The sequence below is a fragment of the Camelus dromedarius genome, chromosome 5 (assembly GCF_036321535.1).
Source record: "Camelus dromedarius isolate mCamDro1 chromosome 5, mCamDro1.pat, whole genome shotgun sequence".
Taxonomy (NCBI): domain Eukaryota; kingdom Metazoa; phylum Chordata; class Mammalia; order Artiodactyla; family Camelidae; genus Camelus; species Camelus dromedarius.
In genome coordinates this window covers 58,681,645-58,702,265 of record NC_087440.1, presented here as the reverse complement: position 1 = coordinate 58,702,265, position 20,621 = coordinate 58,681,645, and the positions used below count along the sequence as shown (strand labels likewise).

The 20,621-nt window shown below is 31.6% G+C and overlaps 2 protein-coding genes across 6 annotated transcripts in view; one reads left to right on the top strand and one right to left on the bottom strand.

Moving 5' to 3' along the window:
- The window catches only part of RTN1 (reticulon 1), a 349,573-nt gene that overhangs the window by 6,960 nt on the left and 321,992 nt on the right, over nucleotides 1-20,621 (top strand). The window contains exon 2 of one of the 3 annotated variants that reach the window (XM_064485997.1): nucleotides 8,973-9,011. The exons of the other annotated variants lie outside the window; for them this stretch is intronic. The gene's annotated coding sequence lies outside the window, so the exon portion shown is untranslated. The remainder of the gene's footprint in view (nucleotides 1-8,972; nucleotides 9,012-20,621) is intronic. 3 annotated transcript variants of the gene reach the window in all.
- Nucleotides 18,194-20,621, bottom strand: part of LRRC9 (leucine rich repeat containing 9) — an 82,801-nt gene continuing 80,373 nt past the window's right edge. For all 3 annotated transcript variants that reach the window (XM_031453805.2, XM_064485994.1, XM_064485995.1), the window contains one exon: nucleotides 18,194-19,288. In XM_031453805.2, the coding sequence (XP_031309665.1) occupies nucleotides 19,116-19,288 (173 nt within the window). In that variant the 3' untranslated portion in view covers nucleotides 18,194-19,115. The remainder of the gene's footprint in view (nucleotides 19,289-20,621) is intronic.

The window sequence follows — 20,621 nt, the reverse complement described above, 5'->3', positions numbered from 1 at the left end:
GAAGTAATAAAAAAGTTTACCAGATCTACTCTTTAGGCTCTTAGTTTAAATGAAAACCAATATACAGAAATGAATATCAGAATGATGATTAATCCTACTGAGTTAAAAAAAAGTCTGTTTAGAAATTTCAAGTCAAATATCGAATTCATATTTTCACATAAAAATGTTCCTCCTAGAAGATTTGGTAATTAGTGGAAAATGTACATACCAGTAAAGAGAAGCATGCAAGAAAGATATATTTACTCATAGAAGTAACAGTTTATTAAGAAACAAACAGTGAATCATCTTTATTTGTGGATTTTATATAAACCTAGCTTATGGATTTTTTTTCCCCTCTGAATTTTTTCCCTTACAACTTTTTCACCTGGCAACAATAATGAATAAAATTTTAGTGGCAAGCTTTCTTTTAAGAGCATATATGCCTTGCCTAACACACATGATAAAACCAAATAAATACTTATACTGTGCTGAGAAAAATCAAATGAAAACATTTTTTTCTCCAATATGCTAATTAGTGTAGAGGCCATACACTCTGAATTCCACAGTCCAGTATCCCTGGATAACTTGTTCCTGTATCATTCGTAAGCTTGAATGTATTCTGGGCTGGCACACTGGGCTCTGAAAACTTAAAAGTTACGCTTACTCTGTAAAAAGACTTACTTTGTTCATCTGTCTCCTTTCCCCAAAATGCATTTTCTTTAAAATTATAGTACATCTTAAAAAATACTAACCTGAATGTGATGTGGATTCTTCTGGAAAGAATTTTTATTCCTTTTCTTCCTGATGCACATAGTGAATAATGTTTGCCTTATTAGACAATAAACAATCTTTAAGAACAACAAGGAAGGCCCTGAGCCAATTTTTCCCTTCTTTCGATTATGGCACCAATATCCTATACATTACAGCCTCCTCCCAAAGAAAATGACTCATTCATTCGGAAACAAAAACAGTCTTACCTGACAACATTCTGAAATATTTTGCCCTCTCTTCATAACCTCTATTTACTAGACCAAGTTTTTCCTCACTCTGTATCAAAATAGGAACTCAGTAACTGATTTCTTCTTCCTTGTTGGATAAATGGATGTGGGAACTTCACTCCAGATTAAAATAGTGAAAATTTAAGAAGACAGTGCTCTTAGTGTGAAGGGCAAAGCCAGTGATTTTCATAGAACTATAGAAATCATATTTAATCAGAAATAATGAGATCCAAGATATAATTCACTCTCTGCAAGAATCCACATAATCTGGCATTTAACAAGTCACTTAAACTCTCCAGACTTCACTTTCTTCCTTTAAGTGATGGGGCTACATCTTTAAATTTCCATTTAATTCTTTATTTCTGCTTTTGTATTATTTTTGTGTTAAATGTATCATGGTATGGGTAGAAATAAAGACAGGCTATAACAGTTTTTGTGTGCAAAGTTTTTAAGGTGTATCAGTGTTCTAAGTAACAATACTTTAAACATAAGAGTGAGCTTTATTTATTGTTAAACAGACCTAAACAAAACATGGTGATCATTGGAAAACTTAATTCTGCTCACTTCAGTTTTGACCACTTTTCCTGGGACAGTGATTTCTTTTCATTGTTAACCATTGGGTAATGTGTCACCTTAATCACAATTCACTAAGTGCCAAAAGTTTACTTTCTGAGGGATCTGTCTTTAAGGTCAATTAAATAAAAATGTCAAAGCCAGTACTGCTATGATTGTTGCTACATAATAGTCAAATTATGTTTAGCCTCTTTGATTATAAGCAGTGGTCAAAAGTTGTTGAAACCCTTCAAGGTGATTTTGAAGATGGAGAACTGCTGGAGCTACCCAGGCAGCAATCAGAAACAATTAGGGAAAATGTACCAAATGCTTCATTCTTTCTCTAGACTACATTGCAAATTACATTTAATATTTCAGGCTTGTTGCATTTTAAAATAAAGCCTCCAACTAAGCAATTTTCAAGACAGTCAAAAGATATTGCTTAAAATTTTTTTATTGCTATAGAAATGAAAAGAGTGATTGTCTATGTTGATTAGCTTGAAGATTGCTTTGGGAAGAATTTGACAGTTCTGGTAACATTCCCATTATAATTTACAACCTATGAAGAAGAATTGAATACTACGTTGAACATCAGTATAATTTAAAGCTTCCTTTTTATCTGATAATTTTATTCTACTAGTTTAACATAAAGAGGGGATCCTTGTAATGTGTATTTTAATGCATATATAATTTATTTTTATCATGATTCTTTAAAATTATTCTCAGTTAGATCAAACATAAATACATAGTATAATAAATATATCAAAATATTTACTGATGCCTACTATATGCACATTTTTCTTGTGCTAGTCAGTTTGGTAGATACAAAGATGAAAAGAAACATCATTTAATGTCAAAGGACTGAACAGTTTAGTAGAAAATTCACAAGAAAAAAGAACAAAGAAAACTTAGAGCCAATGACTCTTTCATTATGATAAGTGTGGCTAGTACTATTTCATTTGCTTGTACATAAATGCTAACTAGAGGCTCTGTATACCTAATACCGTAAACTACAGCAAGTTAGGAAAGTGGTCCCACACAATATTTTACGTTTAGAAAGAAGGGTTGTAATTGAAATTACATTACACTTGGAAATGTATAGGAACACACTTACATATCAAGAAGAATTCCATATTGGCAAGAAGACTCATTTTTTATGTAGCAAAAAAATTTTTTTTGATTTGAAGGCCAAAATTTTAATTACTTTAAAATAAATGGTTTAAATCAGTCTAAAATTCACTGGCTGTCAAATTATCCAACAAAATAAGATTCAGTGGTAGTTAGGATTCAGTTAAAAGACATCCTCATTTACTCATTCATGAATTCAGTTAAATATGTATTATATGTTTACTAGGTGGTAAGCAATTTGTTGAAGTATTAATGATACATAGAAGGATAACTGTACCTGCCACCACAGCTCCTTCTGGTGAGAGTGCTGGGGTAATACAAATCTATATATGACTTCTTTGTGAAAAAAAATCTAGTCTATTTATCAACAACTCTATAAAAAAGTGCATACCTTTTAACTGGTTAATACCTTCCTATGGTATTAATATATTTCCCTTTAGTTGAATATAATTCAGACTTTAAAATGAGAACTGTGTTGGGTTTGTAGTATGGAAAATGCTTAGATTTATAATGTGGAAAAAACAAAAAAATTAAAGTATAATTCTGTAAAACTATACAAATGTGAAAAACATTCAGATTTTAGAAAATGATAGTTGTATTAGCATGGTGGTGTTTTAGAGGATCATTTCAATGTTTTTGAAGAATTGTATACTATTTAAAAATAATTAATAAAATATCTTAATGTATAAAAGTAGTCCCAAGTTGGAACCCTTGTGCATTGCTGATGGGAATATTAAATGGAGCAGCTGCTGTGAAAAATTATATAGTAGTTCCTCAAAAGTTAAATTTGGAATTACCATATGATCCAGAAATTCTGCTTCTGGATAATACTCAAAATAATTGAAAACAGAGACTTGAGCAGGTATTTTTACACCAGTGTTCATAGCAGCATTATTCGTAATAGCCAAAAGGTGGAAACAAAACAAGTGTCCATCGATAGATGAACAGGTAAGCAAAATGTGGTATATACTTACAGTGGAATATTATTCAGCCTTGGAAGGCAATTCTGATAAAGACCACAACATGGATGAACCTTAAAGATATAATGCTAAGTGAAATAAACCAATCACAAAAAGACAATACTGTATGACTCTATTTATATGAGGTACCTAAAGTAGTCAAATTCATAGAGACAGAAAGTGAAATGGTGGTTGCCAGGGTCTTGGAGGAGGGGGAGTGGGGAGTTGTTATTTACTGGGTTCGAGAGTATAAGTTCTCCAAGGTCTAGAGATGGTAGCACAGCAATGTAAGTGTACTTAATGCCACTCAACTGTGCAGTTAAACATAGTTCAGCTGGTAAATTTTATGTGTAATTCAGCACAATTAAAAAAATTTAAAAGGTTAAAATGGTGCATTTTATGTTCTGTATATTTTATTAAAATAAATGTGTTTTTTAAGTGGTCCCCAAATTATGGATGGATTTCTAGTTATGTATCAGAAGTTCAAAAAAGGGTTAGATTTAAGAGTACAGGACAATGAAAAAATGAAATGCATAAAGCAGTTGGAAAAGTAATTTTTTAAATGGTTATCACGAAATTCTATTTTGTGTTATGCTCAAATTAATGACTTGAAATCTGTTCTACTTATTTTTCATGCTTTTCTCTTCTAAGCGCATGTATGTTGGTTAGTAGCAGAAAATGTAATTGTGAGACCAAAATGAGCTTTTAATGCTTAGTCACAATTTTAGAAGTGAAAGGAGATACTTCTTTTAGAGTTGAGAAACCAGAGGTCCAGAGAAGTTAAGATAATCTAAGTAGGTAATGATAGATATAACTAAAACGGACCCCTTGACTTTTTTTATGATGTTGTTTAAGATTTATACCATGTAAAGCAGGGCAGAGTCTAATCTTTTTTTAAAAAATGGATCTTATGAAACATTCAATTATTTATTTTCAATTAGGAAGTTCTTATGTCAAACATGAATTTCCTATGCTATAGCTCAAATCTATCTTTTACTTCTGCTTTTGACGTTTTTAAGCAGTTGTTAACTTCACAACTTTTCTCTTCCAAAGCCATAGTTCCTCTGATGGTAAGAGAAGATGCATTTTCTTTTACTTTTATGAACGTGACGGCCAGATATCCTTTCTACCCTTACTGTAAGAAATAGGGGAACTGTATTTTTTTTAATTACTCTTTAATTGTAGGACTCAAAATAGAAACAATATCTCCTAGATTTTATACACTGCACTTAGAACACTTTGGTTGCAAGTGACAGAAATTGAAGCCCCCCAAAGAATTTATTGGCTAATGTAATTGAGAAGTCCAAGGGTAGATCTTAAGGAAATACTGCATCCAAGGACTCAAATACCACTGTCAGGACTTTCTCTATCTTTTGGTTTGCATTATTTTATGTTTCAAATGGAGTCTCTCCTAGTGACAGGCAAATACTGTCAGAGGCATTAGACTCATGTCCTCCTGGTTAAGCAATTGCAATGGAGGAAATAAAGAATTCTTTCTCAGTGTCCATATCTCAATTTCTGGTCCTATGTGACTAACCCTATGATTTGCAGCCCCAACAGTAACACATGGAGTCAAGGAGGAGTTTCCCAAAGGAATCTAAGAAAGAGGGCAGGAAAATTATCTGGGCAGACTAAAAGAACTACTCGCATAGTCTACTCTACCCACTTTATAGTATGTGAGGCAACTTTTAAAGACATTTTAGATAAATTAAGTGTCAATGTTCCTGTTCAACTCCATTAAAATATTTAAAATTGTTTAATGTATCGCATATTTGTTTTCTTTTGGCTGTTCAGCATTTGAATTGCATTCATTTTGGAATTTGCTACTGTTGGAGGCTTAGTGGGAAGGCAGGCCACATCTTCCCCCATGGAAGCTGAAAAATAACAAAAGCTTTTAAAAAATTCTCCTGACTAAACTTTTGGCAGGAAACCAAAGATTGGCCATCTTTCTGGAGCTTTCAGTGTAAAACATGGGAAGCAAAGAAGCAAGAGTAGTTAGAGTTCATTTTGATGGCAGCAGGAACATCCAGGGCCCAGCAGCACTCGTAGCAGCAAAATACTGGCACCTTAATTGAGTTGTTCCTGTGTCACGGCACTGCTATGATTCTGACCACTTAGCTTCCCTTGGTAATTACTCATTCTGTGAGCCTGGTTCTCCAGCCTTCTTGTTGATTGTGTGAGCTATTCAATATCCTACAAATTCCTTTTCTGTTTAGATTAACCAGAATAACTTTCTTTTCCTTGCAACTAAAGCCACTGACTTGTACAATCTGCAAATTTTTAGCCAAATAATTTTGAAGTGGAATTATTTTTCCTTTGGTTCTAAATATTGATGAATTTAAGTATGATCCTTTTCTTTCATCTTCTTGATGTGTTTAACAGCTCCAAATTCTAGAGTTTATTTTTCAATGGCTCCTTTTTTTATACTAATATTAAACAACTTCACAGTGACCTAATCTGACTCATTTAGAAGTAGTTGCTGCCTTCATTTTTATCCTTCATTTTATACTCTTCCCTAAGATTTACATTTCTTCTTTGCTTTCTTTGTCATTTGTCACTGAGTCATATTTGTCTGCTAAAATTTTAATACAAAAATCCTTTGAATTTCTTTTTTGGTATTGTTCCTATATCAGAATTGGGTTGAGCTTCATGTCATAGAAAAATCACAACAGCAATGGTTTAACAAGATATAAATTTATTTCTCTACCATTAATGAGTCTGGATTTAGGTACCAGGGTCAGTATGGCAGTTCCATGGGCTGGTGGATCCATCTGTTTTATTATGTCATCATCCCTAGCATCTTTTCCTTCCCAATCCATCTTGTGCTCCTCCATCATATTTTTGTCCCAAGCCACAAGATGAAGGAAAGGGGAATTGTTTTCCTTTTCCTTTTAAAGGAGATTTCCAGAAAGTGTCTATCCAGTGCTACCACATAGATATCATTGGCCAAAACAAATGACCACACTTAGCTGCATGGGAAGCACTGCACCTAGTGAATAATCAGAGTTCTTTTACTAAAGGAAAATGACAGAAGAGATGCTGGGAGATAACTAGCTGTCTTCTCTTTAATTTCTACTTCTTTTGCCTATGTCACTAAGTAACTTATCACCTCTTTTAGCTAAGACAGTTTATTTTATGTTCTAGGACTACTTTGTATATTTTTATTCAGTTAGTTAGGACAGTAAAAACTTGGAACAAAAAATCAAAATAGTGCTCCTTTTGTAATAAAAATCTTATTTTTTGTAATTATACAGTTTTTATCATATAATTATTCTTATTCCAAATGCCTGCATAGAGTGGTTTGATTTTCTTACCAATAATTGCTATTAAATCAATTATTTTTGAAATATGATGGCTTCATAATGTGTTAATTTCTTATAAAAAGAATGCATATTTAAAAATAAACTATGTTTATTTTTTATTATTTTGTAGATTGTGGTATTAAAATAAAATACAGAGATCCCTAAGACCTTACTGAATCCACAGTCTCATGAATAATGTGTGAAATCCAGTAGTAGTTGGACTTACTACCTATATTAGTTTTGCTCCTACACATAAGCATCAGTAAAATAACAATTTGAATCAGGAACATTGTCAAAAATATACATTTCAAATTCCTTATTCTTTTTTTTAATTCATTTTGAACATACATAAAGTTGCAAAAATAGTGCATTTCCCTTCACCCAGCTCCCCCTAATCTTAACATTTTGCATAACATTTTATACAATAGAACAATGATTGAATCCACACTATCAACAATTATAAATACTGTTAACTGATCTGTAGTCCTTATCAGATTTCACCAGTTTTCCCACTAACGTCCTTTTTCTGGTTCAAGATCCAATCCAGGATCTCACATATTATACTTAGTTGTCATGTCTCCTTAGTTTCCTCCAATCTATGACAGTTGCTCACTTTTCATCATTTAGTACCCTTGGATTTTTTGAAAAGTTATTGGTCAGTTATATGTAGAATGTACTTCAGATTTTTCTGATATTTTCTCAAGATCAGAGTGTGTATTTTTTACCAAGACTATTACAGAACTGATGTTGTGCCCTTATTAGTGCAGCATATCAGGGTATTAATATATCTTATTGGTGATGTTAACTTTGATCACTTAGTTAAAGTGGTGTTTACCAGGTCTTTCTGTAAAGTTACTATTTTTCTATGTGTAATTAAAAAGTATCTTGTGGGAAATTCTTACAGACTACTCAAATATCCTATTTATACAGCCATCTATTGATTTTAGTATTCATAGATGACTCTTACCTGCAACAGTTATTACTGTGTTGTTGGCCATAGTCATCTTCACTTTTCAACATATTTTCTTTTCACACCACCAAGCAGTTCTCCAGTTCTCAGGGAACAATGGAACAAATTTAACTCAATTCTGACACTATCTATCTGGAGATAGTATTAGATCCCACAGGGTAAGGGCTCAGTCTCACAAGAGTGGCCCCACCTCAGACACCAACTGTAAGTTCAGGTTGTTACCTGTGCTTCTGACCAACTAGCTATAAATTGGAGGTTCCTATGACCTCCTCCTCAGGTTTGATTAAATTGCTAGAGTGGCTCACAGAACTCAGAGAAACATTTATGTCTACTAGTTTATTATAAAAGATATTATAAAGGATACAAATGAACAGGCACATAGTGTAAGGTTGGGAAGGGTCCCAAGCACAGGAGCTTCTGTCCTCATGGACCTATGTTGTGCCACCCTCTCACCACAAGGATGTGTATACTAATCTGGAAACTCATCAAATTCTCATTGTTCAAGAGTTCTTTAGATCTTTCATCTCCACCCCCACCCTACTTCCCCTTCCCAGAAGACAGATTGGGGCCGAAAGTTCCAACACTCTAATCACTTGGTCTTTCTGGTGACCAGCTCCCAGGCCATCATCCTAAATCATCTCATTAGCATAAACTCAGGTGTGCTCTAAAGGGGCTCCTTATGAATGATAAAAGACCCCTGCTATCACTCAGGAAGTTCCAAGGGTTTTAGGTGCTTTATGCTAGGAAGCAGGGACAAAGACCAAATATATTTCTTATACCACACAATCTATTTGAATGTAGGAGAAAGTTATTTACTCTCGTTAGAAACAAAGATCTGTTAATGTGAGTCTGATTGGAAATTATTTTCATCAGTAGGTTAAAGCAATGGCTGAGATGTTTTGTGAAAGATACAGGAAAACTGTGTGCAAATGCTGAATTATTTGTGGCATTTTCTACTTCAGCTGAGAAAAGCACAGATATATGATCCAGTTATCTCTATGTGTGGGGTCAGTAGGATTCTTGATGGGAGCAAGGAATTTGTGTGTTGACTCTTAGTTCTAATCCTGCTTTTCTCTTTGTGCAGAATAAACCTTGGCCCATAGCAAAGGATGGGGAAAGCAATGTAAGTAACAAGGAGTTAGGACTCCCTAAATCTCCAACCAGCTCATATATATATATATACACACACACACATACACACACACATGTATACATACTGTAATTAATATATATTTCATATCTTGGCTATTATAAATAATGCATATTGGGGTGCAAGTATCTTTTCAAATTAATGTTTTCATTTTCTTCTGATATATACTCAGCAGTGGAATTGCTTGGTCATATGGTAGTTCTATTTTTAGTTTTTTGAGGAACCTCCAGACTGTTTTCCATACTGGCTACCCCAATTTACAATCCCACCAACAGTGTACTAGGGCTCCTTTTCTCCACATCCTCACCAATATTTGTTATTTTGATTATGACTATTTTGCCAGGTGTGATGTAATATCTCATTGTGGTTGTTATTTGCATTTCTCTGATGATTAGCAATGTTGAGCATTTTTTTCATGTGGCTTTTGGCCATTTATATATCTTTGGAAAAATGTCTATCAAGGTCTTCTGTCCATTTTTAAATTATGTTCTTTTTTTGATGTTAAGATGTATGAGCTGTTTATATATTTTGGATATTAACCCTTTATTGGTCATATCATTTGCAAATACTTTCTCTCATTCTATAGGTTGTCTTTTTGTTTTACCAATGGTTTCCTTTGCTGTGCAAAAGCTTTTAAGCTTAATTAGGTCCCATTTGTTTATTTTTGCCTTTATTTCTTTTGCCTTAGGAGACAGATCCAAAAAAAAATTGCTCTGATTTATGTCAGAGTGTTCTGCCTATGTTCTCTTCTAGGAGTTTTATGTTTTCAGGTCTTACATTTAGGTCTGTAATCCATTTTGAGTTTATTTTTTTCTAGGGTATGAGGAAATGTTTTAATTTCATTGTTTTACATGTAGCTGTCCACTTTTCTCAGACCACTTATTGAAAAGACTGTCTTTTCTCCATTGTATATTCTTGCCTCCTCTGTTGTAGATTATATGACCACAGATGTGTGGGTTTTCTGAACTCTAATCTGTTCCATTGATCTATGTGTTTTGTGCCGGTACCATGCTGTTTTGATTACTGTAGCTTAGAAGCACAGTCTGATCAATTGAAGATTTGATAAGAGAGTCTTTGTAACTGATTTTTTGGTTTTCAAGATGGTGAGGTGTAACTCTTTTATAAATGTGAAAGAACAGTAAAAGTATGATGCATTGAAATAGAAGTGATCTAGTATATAGTAGGATGGCTTTTTGATTTATACCATTCTTTTTGTTAATTGTGTATTCTCTATGCTCTGCTATAACATTTTTTATGTGTTTACTTCTTTAATACACAGACCATTTAGTTGCAATAAGCTCGATCACATATCCAAATGTATAAGTGGATTTATAGCATCAATTTTTTAAACTTACAGTTCATAAGTTTTTAATATTTTTACACAATCTTATACCTTCATTTAAATTAGTGAGTAGATTTTATTTTATTATTTATTAAAAATCATTTTTATTCTTTCTTCTACAAACATTATGGAAAAACTCATAAACATAATGAATAAAATTTACAAAATTCAGTGGGAAACAAAACAGCATGTAATTATCAATAATTGATCTCAAGGCAAAATAACTTAAACAGTTATGATCCAGTAAGGGAATTCAAGCTTCTTTATAGCCAAATATCAAGAAAATTACTCTGGATACCAATAGTCTGCTTTGTTTTCATTTGATTTTTCCCCATCTAGGATCACAATAGTATTCTTTATTGATTTTTGAATATAATTGAAAATAGCTGATAAAAATATGCAGGACCTAATATTAGAAACAAATATCTCACTTTTTAAAGTTATTTTTGAATTACAAGAGAAAAGTGGTTTCTAGCCAAAAACTAATTCCTTTCATTTTTGTTTCTCCCATGAAAATAATGCTCTTTAAAAAGTAACTTTGGTTTTTATTATCTTTAATAGCTGTTTATGATGATTTCTCTTCTAAATATTGAAGTGACTGAAATATTCATGTTATAGGTATATATCTCTCCCTACTCTTACTTTCTTACAATGCATTGAAAAAAAAAAACCCTGGAAATAGCATTACATTAAAACAGTTCATGATACTAGGAAACTGTCTGTAGTCTATTGTAGCTGTCATTTAAATTCTTGATAATGTCAATAGTATATAGTTAATACTAAATCTTAAAAAGAATAAGTAGGTATAAAACTTTTAATAGCAGAACAATTAAAGGATGACATTATGTGGCTGACATTTTCATAGTTATTCTTTTGGGGAGGTAACAATGGCCCAAATTGTTAACATTAACAAATATTTGGGCTTTAGTTTTATTTAGTTTCTATCATAGAAGTTTTAGATCTGTTTCGATAAATATACTCATGCCTTCACTCAAAATGATATAACAATATAGTAATGCTTCAGTTTACTATACATGAAAATATTATATCTTCACCTAACTTGAAAAATTATTTTAGCATCTTAGTAAGTGAAGCAACACACACAAAATGCAAGCTGAAAACAAAAGCACAAATCAGGAATTTTGGCCATAAGTAACTTTCAAGGTTATATCCTCAATTCAGGGCATGGTCTACAGAATTTTCTTCAGCTACACTTCTCTAAAATTGTAAATCATGTACAATTATTACCTGATATACTATAAATCATTGAAAATAAAATTTTAAAAATTTATTCTACTTACTAAAGCAGGAAAGTATGTCAATATATATATTATAGGTTTTCCCAAAATGTAGAAAACAAATCTTCTGATTGAGTTCTAGCTAATTAAAAAAATTAAGCCACTTGATTATTCCAAAATACCCTATTCTATGAGTTGCATGTGATTACTAGATTAGCTTTTTCAAGTTTTTTTGTAATTGTATACTTACACTTTTTCCACTAACCCTAAATTAGGCTTTTTTTCATTTTTGAAGGATAGAAAGTTTGACATAAATAGTGTACTGATTGCTACAGACCATAATATTAACTTGTTACAATTATATGAGACCTATATGTTGTATTTTTATTTGAATGTGTATGTGGTATTGGGGCCACCCCAAAATATGCCTAATGGCATATTGAACATTTTGAATTAAAGTTACTTAAAATATGGCCTATGCAAGAGGGGCACATTGACCCCCTCCTAATTGTCTCCCTGAAGGCAGGAAATAAATTTCCCTTGTGAAAGGTGCCCTCATTGTACCTGGAGGAAGAAAGACACAGGGCATTCAGGGCCCGGAAGATTGTATAAGCAACCCTTGTTACTTCCTTACTAATTTACTACCCAATCCCAAACTTTTCTTAAGTTCCTTACTAATTAAGCACCCAAACCTGAGTTTCTTTGTCCTGTCAAGTCCTCACAAATTTGTTTATGTAAAAAGATATAATAAAAGCTGCCTGCTTTTGGTCACTCTGTGAGCATCATTTTATGATCTCCCATGTGCACAAAATAATTTGGTTTTTCTATTGTTAATCTGTCTTGTGTAAATTTTTTTATTAGTCCAGCCACAAGAACTCAGGACACATAGGGGGGAAATTTCATCCCCTGTCCTAGACAGTGGTATGTATACATTAAATTCATGGATGTACACTATGTTGTTGCTTAAAAACTCCAATGATGGCAATTTAAAGACTATTTTGTTGCTAATAATGGCTTAATACCTAAAATGGAACAGAGTTGGTCACAAGGCAAATTAACCAGGGAAATATGCCAATTTTGACTTCATTTCCATCCTATTGAATGACTGCATTTATTCTCTTTAGATTTAAAGCTCTTCGTTCTACTGTTCCTCAACACTCTTTATAGAATTCCAGCTTGCTTTTCACCTATCTTTTAACAGTTTAACATAGATGGCTGGATCAAGTCCATTGTTCCAATTGTATGTAGCTTAAAAAGCTCTGCAGTATTTTACTCTTTCCATTGTATCTGGCTTCCCTGAGTGCTCTGCTCACTGCATTTTACTTCTATTCTCTCTGTTTTCTAAACCCATTTATGCCTATTCTTTCTGAAGACAGTTCTTCATCTGGGTGCTCAAATTGAATTCTCATTCTATTTTCTTAACTAAAAACGTACCATTAAGGTTGATTGAAATCATTTAAAGAACTTCATAAAAAAAAAAAAAAATGAAAGGCCATAAGAAAGTAGGCTACCAGTGTTTATAAATACTTGTTTTCAGCCAAATGGATAGGAAGAAATAAGAAATAATTGGAAACGTAAAAATGTTATTGATATATTTTTTACAGATTAGTCTTTTTTGGTTGTTCTTTGAGAAACACACATAAAACATCTGGGCGCAGGGAGGGAAGGGGAGCATTATGTTATAATTAACGATGAAACAAATAAGGAAATAGTAGAGCCAAACTACTAAAATTATCTAAACCATTTTCTAGAAAAATAATGTTTTATAATAAGATGTAAAACATACACATCTGTGATTAAAATCTACAGCTTTTAAACCACATGACCTAAATTTTTTTCTATTTAAAATATAGATAATATTATTTGAAAATAATGGTTTATAAAACCATAAACTACAAGTGATTTATTTAAGATCATCACTGACCTTTTTTATCCTATTTGTAATGTTTAAAAATGGAACTCTACTGGCATGAAATACTTTTAAACATTTGGAAGTTCATTAGATTATAAAGCTAAAAACCAGAAGAAAACCTAGAATACTATTTGTGAAAAATATTTCATATCCATTTTAATTTTATTGTTTGATCACAGTATAATTAAATTTTAAAAGTTACCAAAATATGTTATCCCAGTGGATTTTTATTCAGAGCATATGGAAATACTTTATTTTAAATGATACAATATAAGGAAAAAATTCTAATTTTAAAATTAGCATTTCAGAATTACCAGTATTTTACATGGAAAATGATGTTAATGAATTTACTTTTGGAGTTTCCTAAAAGAGCATATAGTTAAGGTAAGGCCTAATAGATTACACATAAATAATAATTTGATTTCAGGAAATTAACAGTTTCAAAGCTACTTCTAAGTTCCTTTGAATATACTATTCTATTTTTAGGTTACAGCATTTCATGCTTCTGCTATAATTTATTTTATTTTAATTATAAGGAAAAATCACCACCAAAACAAAATTTTAAGATTAAAAAATACACATATTGGGTGTGAGAAATGTCTTTTTTGTAGTTTAAAAACAATTTTACTCATAAATTAAAGAAAAAGTAATAATATAGTTCATATTTGTATAAGATAAAGACAGACATAAAACATTAGTGATAAAGTAACTGCTTTTTGCTGACTTAGTTCTAAAAGGCAATTGCAAACTAAAATTGCAATTTGGTATAGGTTTTTCTTTTAAAATACTTCAATAATGTGGATGGGTCTAAAGAGTATTATGCTAAATGAAATAAGTCAGACAGAGAAAGACAAATACCACATAATCTCACTTATATGTGGAATCTAAAAAACAAAACAAATGAAACAAAATGGAAACAGATTTCTAGATCAAGGAATGGGTGGTTGCCAGAAGGGAGGCTTGTAGGGGTGGGGGATGAAATATGTGAGGGAGATTAAGAGGTACAAACCTCCAGTTATAAAATAAATAAGCCATGGGGATGTAATACACAGCATAAGGAATATGGTCAATAATATTGTAATAACTGTGTATTGGGACAGCTGGTTATGAGACTTTCTATGGTGATCATTTCATAATGTATGTAAATGTCAAATCACTATGTAGTACACCTGAAACTAATGTAATATTGTACATCAACTATATATCCATTTAAAAAAAAGAAAGCAAAAAAAATTTCAACAATGGAGGAAAGTACAGAGAGATGAGCAAGAAAAGTAGTCAAGCACTTGGAGGTCATCCAGAAGCTCTAAGTTTTATAGCAAAGGAATGAAAAAAGCCCAGCCAGTTTCTATCCCAAAACAAACCAATATGATTAAATTCACTGAATAACCAACAGAACTCAGCCATAAGAGTTTGCTTCTACTCTTATAAAACTATAAATAATTTACTTCTTTTTATGTAAGTAACACTTAATTGAAGCTGAGAGCCCACAGCATGATTAACACTAGGAACTAATGTTTTAAAACATTAAACACCTCTCATAATATGATAGCTTATGAATAAACAGTGAAATGACATGTTAAATATAAGGATTATTTTAAAACTAGTTACGAGTGCCTACAAACACACACAGAGCCATACTAAATATTCTAGGCAAAAATATGTTCACAACCATAGTTAATTTTGTGTCAATAGTAGATAAATCAAGTAAATAATAAAGAATTAACTCTAGTCAATCTTCATAAATAGAAATCAGAAGATCACTTTGACATCATCTGTATGCGGTTCAGCATTATAGGCACTTTGTCTGTAGCTAAAGTGCCCTAATTTTTAGCTTTCCAGGTTGTTTATAGACATGTCCTTTAATTTAAAACAAGTCATATAATCATGCATATAACTGCACGCAAAATAAATCTTTCAAGACATTTGCTGGGGGCAAAGAACTAATTTTACTGTAGAAATTATATATTTCCTTAAGCGAAGTACACTGAAAGAGAATGAATAAATAGTTTACAGGTTTTACACACATTAGAGCTCTACAGAGGCTGATTAAATAGCACATTAGGAAAAATTAAATGTCAATTCACTTGCAGTAATCAAAAAAACAATGAATTAAAAAATCTAGGATTTGGTGTGTTATCTTTCCCTTCTAAAATCAGTTTCTTTATCTATAATTGGAGACAGTATATGTCATATCTACTTCCTAGGGTTGTAATTAGGATAAACCAAGTAAACTGTGGACTAGTGGTTTATAAATTTAAAGCACTACCTGTTTGTTTTGTTACAATCAATTGTGAAGTATGTTACAAATAATTTAAAATTTCACAGTTTGTGAATTATTTACTTAAAAAATAATTTAGAGCAGATCTGGTCACGCCTGTAAAAACATCTCTCATATTCAATTACATTCTCGTTTGTTTTGTTGAATAGGAAGGGGATGAAGTTACAACTATTGTTTTAAGAACTGCACATAACCAATGGCTTAACCTAGCAAGGCATTCCCAGGGGAGTATGTTGCACATCATGTCAGTATCATCTGCTATCATGGCAGAAAAAACTTGAGAAATACTGAGCCAAATCACCTTAATAATCATCCCGCTCATTGTATTCTTAAGGTTAGATCAGTGGCTTTTTTCTGTATAGCAACTAGCAAGCTTAAATTCATGTTTACTGTTATTCTTCGTGTTACTATTTTTTTTAATATATATATTTGGGGAGGTAATTAGGCTTATTTATTTATTTGTTTTATATGGAGGTACTGGTGATTGAACTCAGGACCTTGTGCATGCTAAGCATGCGCTCTACCACTTGAGCTATGCACTCTACCAATTGAGCTATACCCTCCCCCACTTCGTGTTACTGTTAAATTATGAATTATAAATTAACTTACTTTCCAAAAGAAATTCAGATTTAATTAAAATTTATAATAAAAAAATCTCAAAATGTAACAACATGTACATAAAAATCAAATGATAGATCTCAAATATATTACAAATGTGTAGGAAAAACTTCTCAAAGAAAGAATGTCAGATGTTAAGTGGATTCTGGATAATAAGTTATGTTTTTCCTGCTTTATAACTACTTTATATTTTTCTATTCTTGTAGATTTTTCTCCAGTGAAAACCTGTTACTTTATTTTTCCTACCTAGTTTATTATTTACAAAGACACTTTATTATAAAAGTAGGATATATTGAGTATTTATTTATACATAATTATAAGATAAAGAAAAAGCAGATGATGCCAAGTTAGTTGCAGATAGTTAAGAGCAGACATCACAACACTGTAATGAAAGCAGTTGTCAAAACTAAAGGGCGATAAAGACATCTTCTGGACATCTCAAGAACTGCATAGTTGCTTTTTAAACAAAGGACCATATTTCTACCTGAGTAATAGTTGTTTAAAAACGACACACTAAGAAGGGTAAAATGAATCTGTATTCCGTTTGAAGTTTTAAATATCACATAATTAAATTACAAACATACAGCATTTAAAGAAGAAAAGATACAAAATTGTTGTATACACATTGGAATTCATTTCTAAAATATCCTTAACACTATTTCCAGATAGATTATAAAATACAAATATTTTAGTAAAAATAATTTATTTTCATGTAAGGAACACATAAAACATGAAAATTGCATGTGGTGTTAAACCACTACTTGAAAAATTAAAATGGAATACTTCATGAATCATGGAGCTCAAAATATGATCGCCAATTTAATCATTAATTTAAAGAAATGTACTTAATAAACAAATTCAAAACCATATTTGATTGATTTGTGATATGTCCTAGTACTATGGAGTATAATTGCTTTAGAAAAATTATTTCCAGTGAAATATAATTATTGAGTCCAAACTTTAAATGTGTCCACTCAGTTTGAACATGTGTTTATTTAGTTTAAAACCCACTTGTAAAATTATATCACTATGGGCCCATTTAACAAATTTTGTATGTGAAGTAAGTACTCTTTTATTCTTAGAGCATGAAAGGCTGGTTGCACCCATAGTTAGCCACCTTCAGGAAGTACTGTTGATACCTCTGATTCACATCTCTAAATAATTCTTAGAGCAGACCGTGTTTGAAGGTGTTCTTTTCAAAGTACAATCCTAAAAAACTTATCTGTAGTTTAACTAGCAAAACTCAACTTGCTCGAGTAATAGTGGTGTTTTGTAAGAAATATATGCTTTAGCTTTAAGAAAGCTCAGATGAACAAATATTCTACAAATGAAAATATGCTTATTTCCTAAAATTACTTTTCTTAGTATCTTTATATGACAGGCTAAAATGAGATTTTGTAACTAAATTCTTCCAGTACCATGACTAATTATTTGATTCTCTGGACTTTGTTTTATATCACTTGTATCTTTTCAAATTGTTCTATGAGATAATTATTTCATGATTTTTCTAACATAGAAATTCAAATGAATAATTAAGATAACTGAAAAAAATTTAAGAGAGGTGATTTTTAAAAAAATTCACCTAGATTGTTAGAGATTATCTTCATGTGGAACCAAAGTGCTTCAGTTAAATAAGTAATGTGATTATATATTTTTTCACTGGCACTGTCTGCTAGTTTTTTCACAACTTCTAAACAGAAATAGATTACTTGGTGTATATACATTTCCCTTTAGGCAATTACATTCGATTTGATCTTGGAAAGTGGATGCCAGGAATTCTGTCAGAAATAAAATATTTATGAGTCAAATAATGATGACAATTTCTTAATGAATCAACTAACTTAATTCTGCAGTAAATAATTTCTATAATTTATATGTGTATAATTTCAAAAAGATAATACAAAAGAGAAAAATATCTTGTTTTGCTATCTATAAGTCAGATCATCATGAAGATAACCCATTGATGTCAAAATATCATATCAATATATTACACTCAATACATACATACTCAGTAGGACACAACTGATTATAAGCAGGGAAATCAGTGTGGCAGGAGTCAGGCCTAAGCTAGACCTGCTGGTCACTATAACAGATGCTGCAGAGCTTGGCTACAAAGAAGCTGGAGGACAAGCAACAACTGGAAATGTAGGTGGACAGGTGTTGAGCAGCAGAGTGGATTCTTACTGAGAAATAGCACATTCTTAGGCCATGAGCAGGCCTCTAGAGCTAGGGTCCAAACTGGAGGAAGGGCAAGTGGGATTATAAGGAGAGGTTTGAAGAATTTACATAATTCTCAGCCTTTGTGAATTCAGAGTTGAACTTACTTGTTGTTCAAAATTATGTGAACTGATTTGCATATCCAGTGAGTAGACATGACTTAAGAGAGAATACAATTAAAAGTAGTTCCCATAATTATTTCAGTGCTCCCTCTCATAAGTGCTAGGTGAGCACTATTGTACCTTGATAGCCATTTCTAAACCTTTTTGAATTATTATGTATAAATACTGGACTTTGAGAAAGGTTTGATGAATGTGAGAAAAGAAGCCTTATGCTACTTGACAGTTTTTTCCCCAGCTCTCAGAGGAAATATATTATACTATATAATAATATTTCCTATCTTCATACATGACTAGCAAATTTGGGAGGTTTTTTTAATGATGAGAAATGATATTAAAACAGAATAGCTCTACCTTCCCTCATCTTGGTTGCTCTGGTACATTTGTGCAGTTGGAGATGCCATATCCTGTTGTGATAAAAGAGATGGAGAAAGATTTATCCTTCTGAGTTGCCGAAAAGCTATTTCTGCATGGATGCTCCGAGGATTATTTGTCAGAATTCCTGCATTCTTGTTTTTTTGGTCTGAAATTAGGATTATGAAACAATGAAAACCATTAATAAATTAAGTAATTACATTTGGTTATCCTTCAGCTGAATGTATGCTATATATATTTCATAAAATGAATTAAATATTTTAAATAAAAATATAGAATTGGAATATATTTCCAACATTTAATGCTGCTTAAATTTCTCTGAGCTAGTGAATCAATTTGATACTTTCTTGGTAATTTTAAAAACTATAAATATCCAGAGCTGTGTGCTATAATAAATGTACAGATAAAGTGACCATACTTTTCAAAATAGAAATTGGGGCAATAGTCAGAAAATAAGAAAGAAATAGACTTTTCTAGAATCCTAAAAAGTAGTTGCACAATTAATCTTAAAGAAAGATATAGGAGAAGAAAGTTATGGAGATGAATTTAGGGTTGAACAAATGCCAAAAAAAAAAAAAGATATTGAAGACATTCCTAAAGATGATAGTGATGACATTGTACTATCAAGGAGGCTAATAACAATTTGGCATGTGCAGCTTTATTGATAGTTATATCTACTGGACAAACCATAAAAATTCTCATTATGATTAATGCCTTTAAAGCCGTAAGTATGTAGAAGTATGAAAAATAAATTAAACAAGCAAACAAAAAAAATCTTAACAGAGTAAATTATGTTGGGTTTCCTTTAACTGAGTTTTCTTTAAAACTAATTGCATAGAGAGATCTACTAGTCTTAGCAGGCTCTTAGATCATTTTATCATTATTGTGATGTTCAGTTTTATTGTCTAACTGTGGTTTGAAACAAAGTGGGATGTTAAAAAGAATGGAAGAAGTGAGCTCTCAAAAAAGGAGAAGCTACCCCCAATTTCACCAAAATGATAGGCAGTGAAGATCTGGAGTTAAGAGAAAAGTCTTGCTCTAAGCCTGAATTAAAATATATATATAATAGAATGAATCATTTCCATACCCTGTCTTTTTATTTTTAAAATTAAAAATTTTTTTTTCTTTTTCTTTTTTCCTTTTTATATTTTTTTATTGATGTATAGTCGGTTACAATGTTGTGTCAATTTCTGGTGTACAGCATAAGGCTTAAGTCATACAGGAACATACATTTATTTGTTTTCATATGCGTTTTCACTGGTTACTACAAGACATTGAATATAGTTCCCTGTGCTATAAAATATGAACTTGTTGTTTATCTATTTTATATATATTAGTTAGTATATGCAAATCTCAAACTCCCAATCTATTCTTTCCCCTCTGGTAATCATAAGTTTGTTTTCTATGTGAGTCTCTGTCTTGTAAATAAGTTCATTTGTCTTTTTTTTTTTAAGATTCCACATATAAATGATATCATTTTT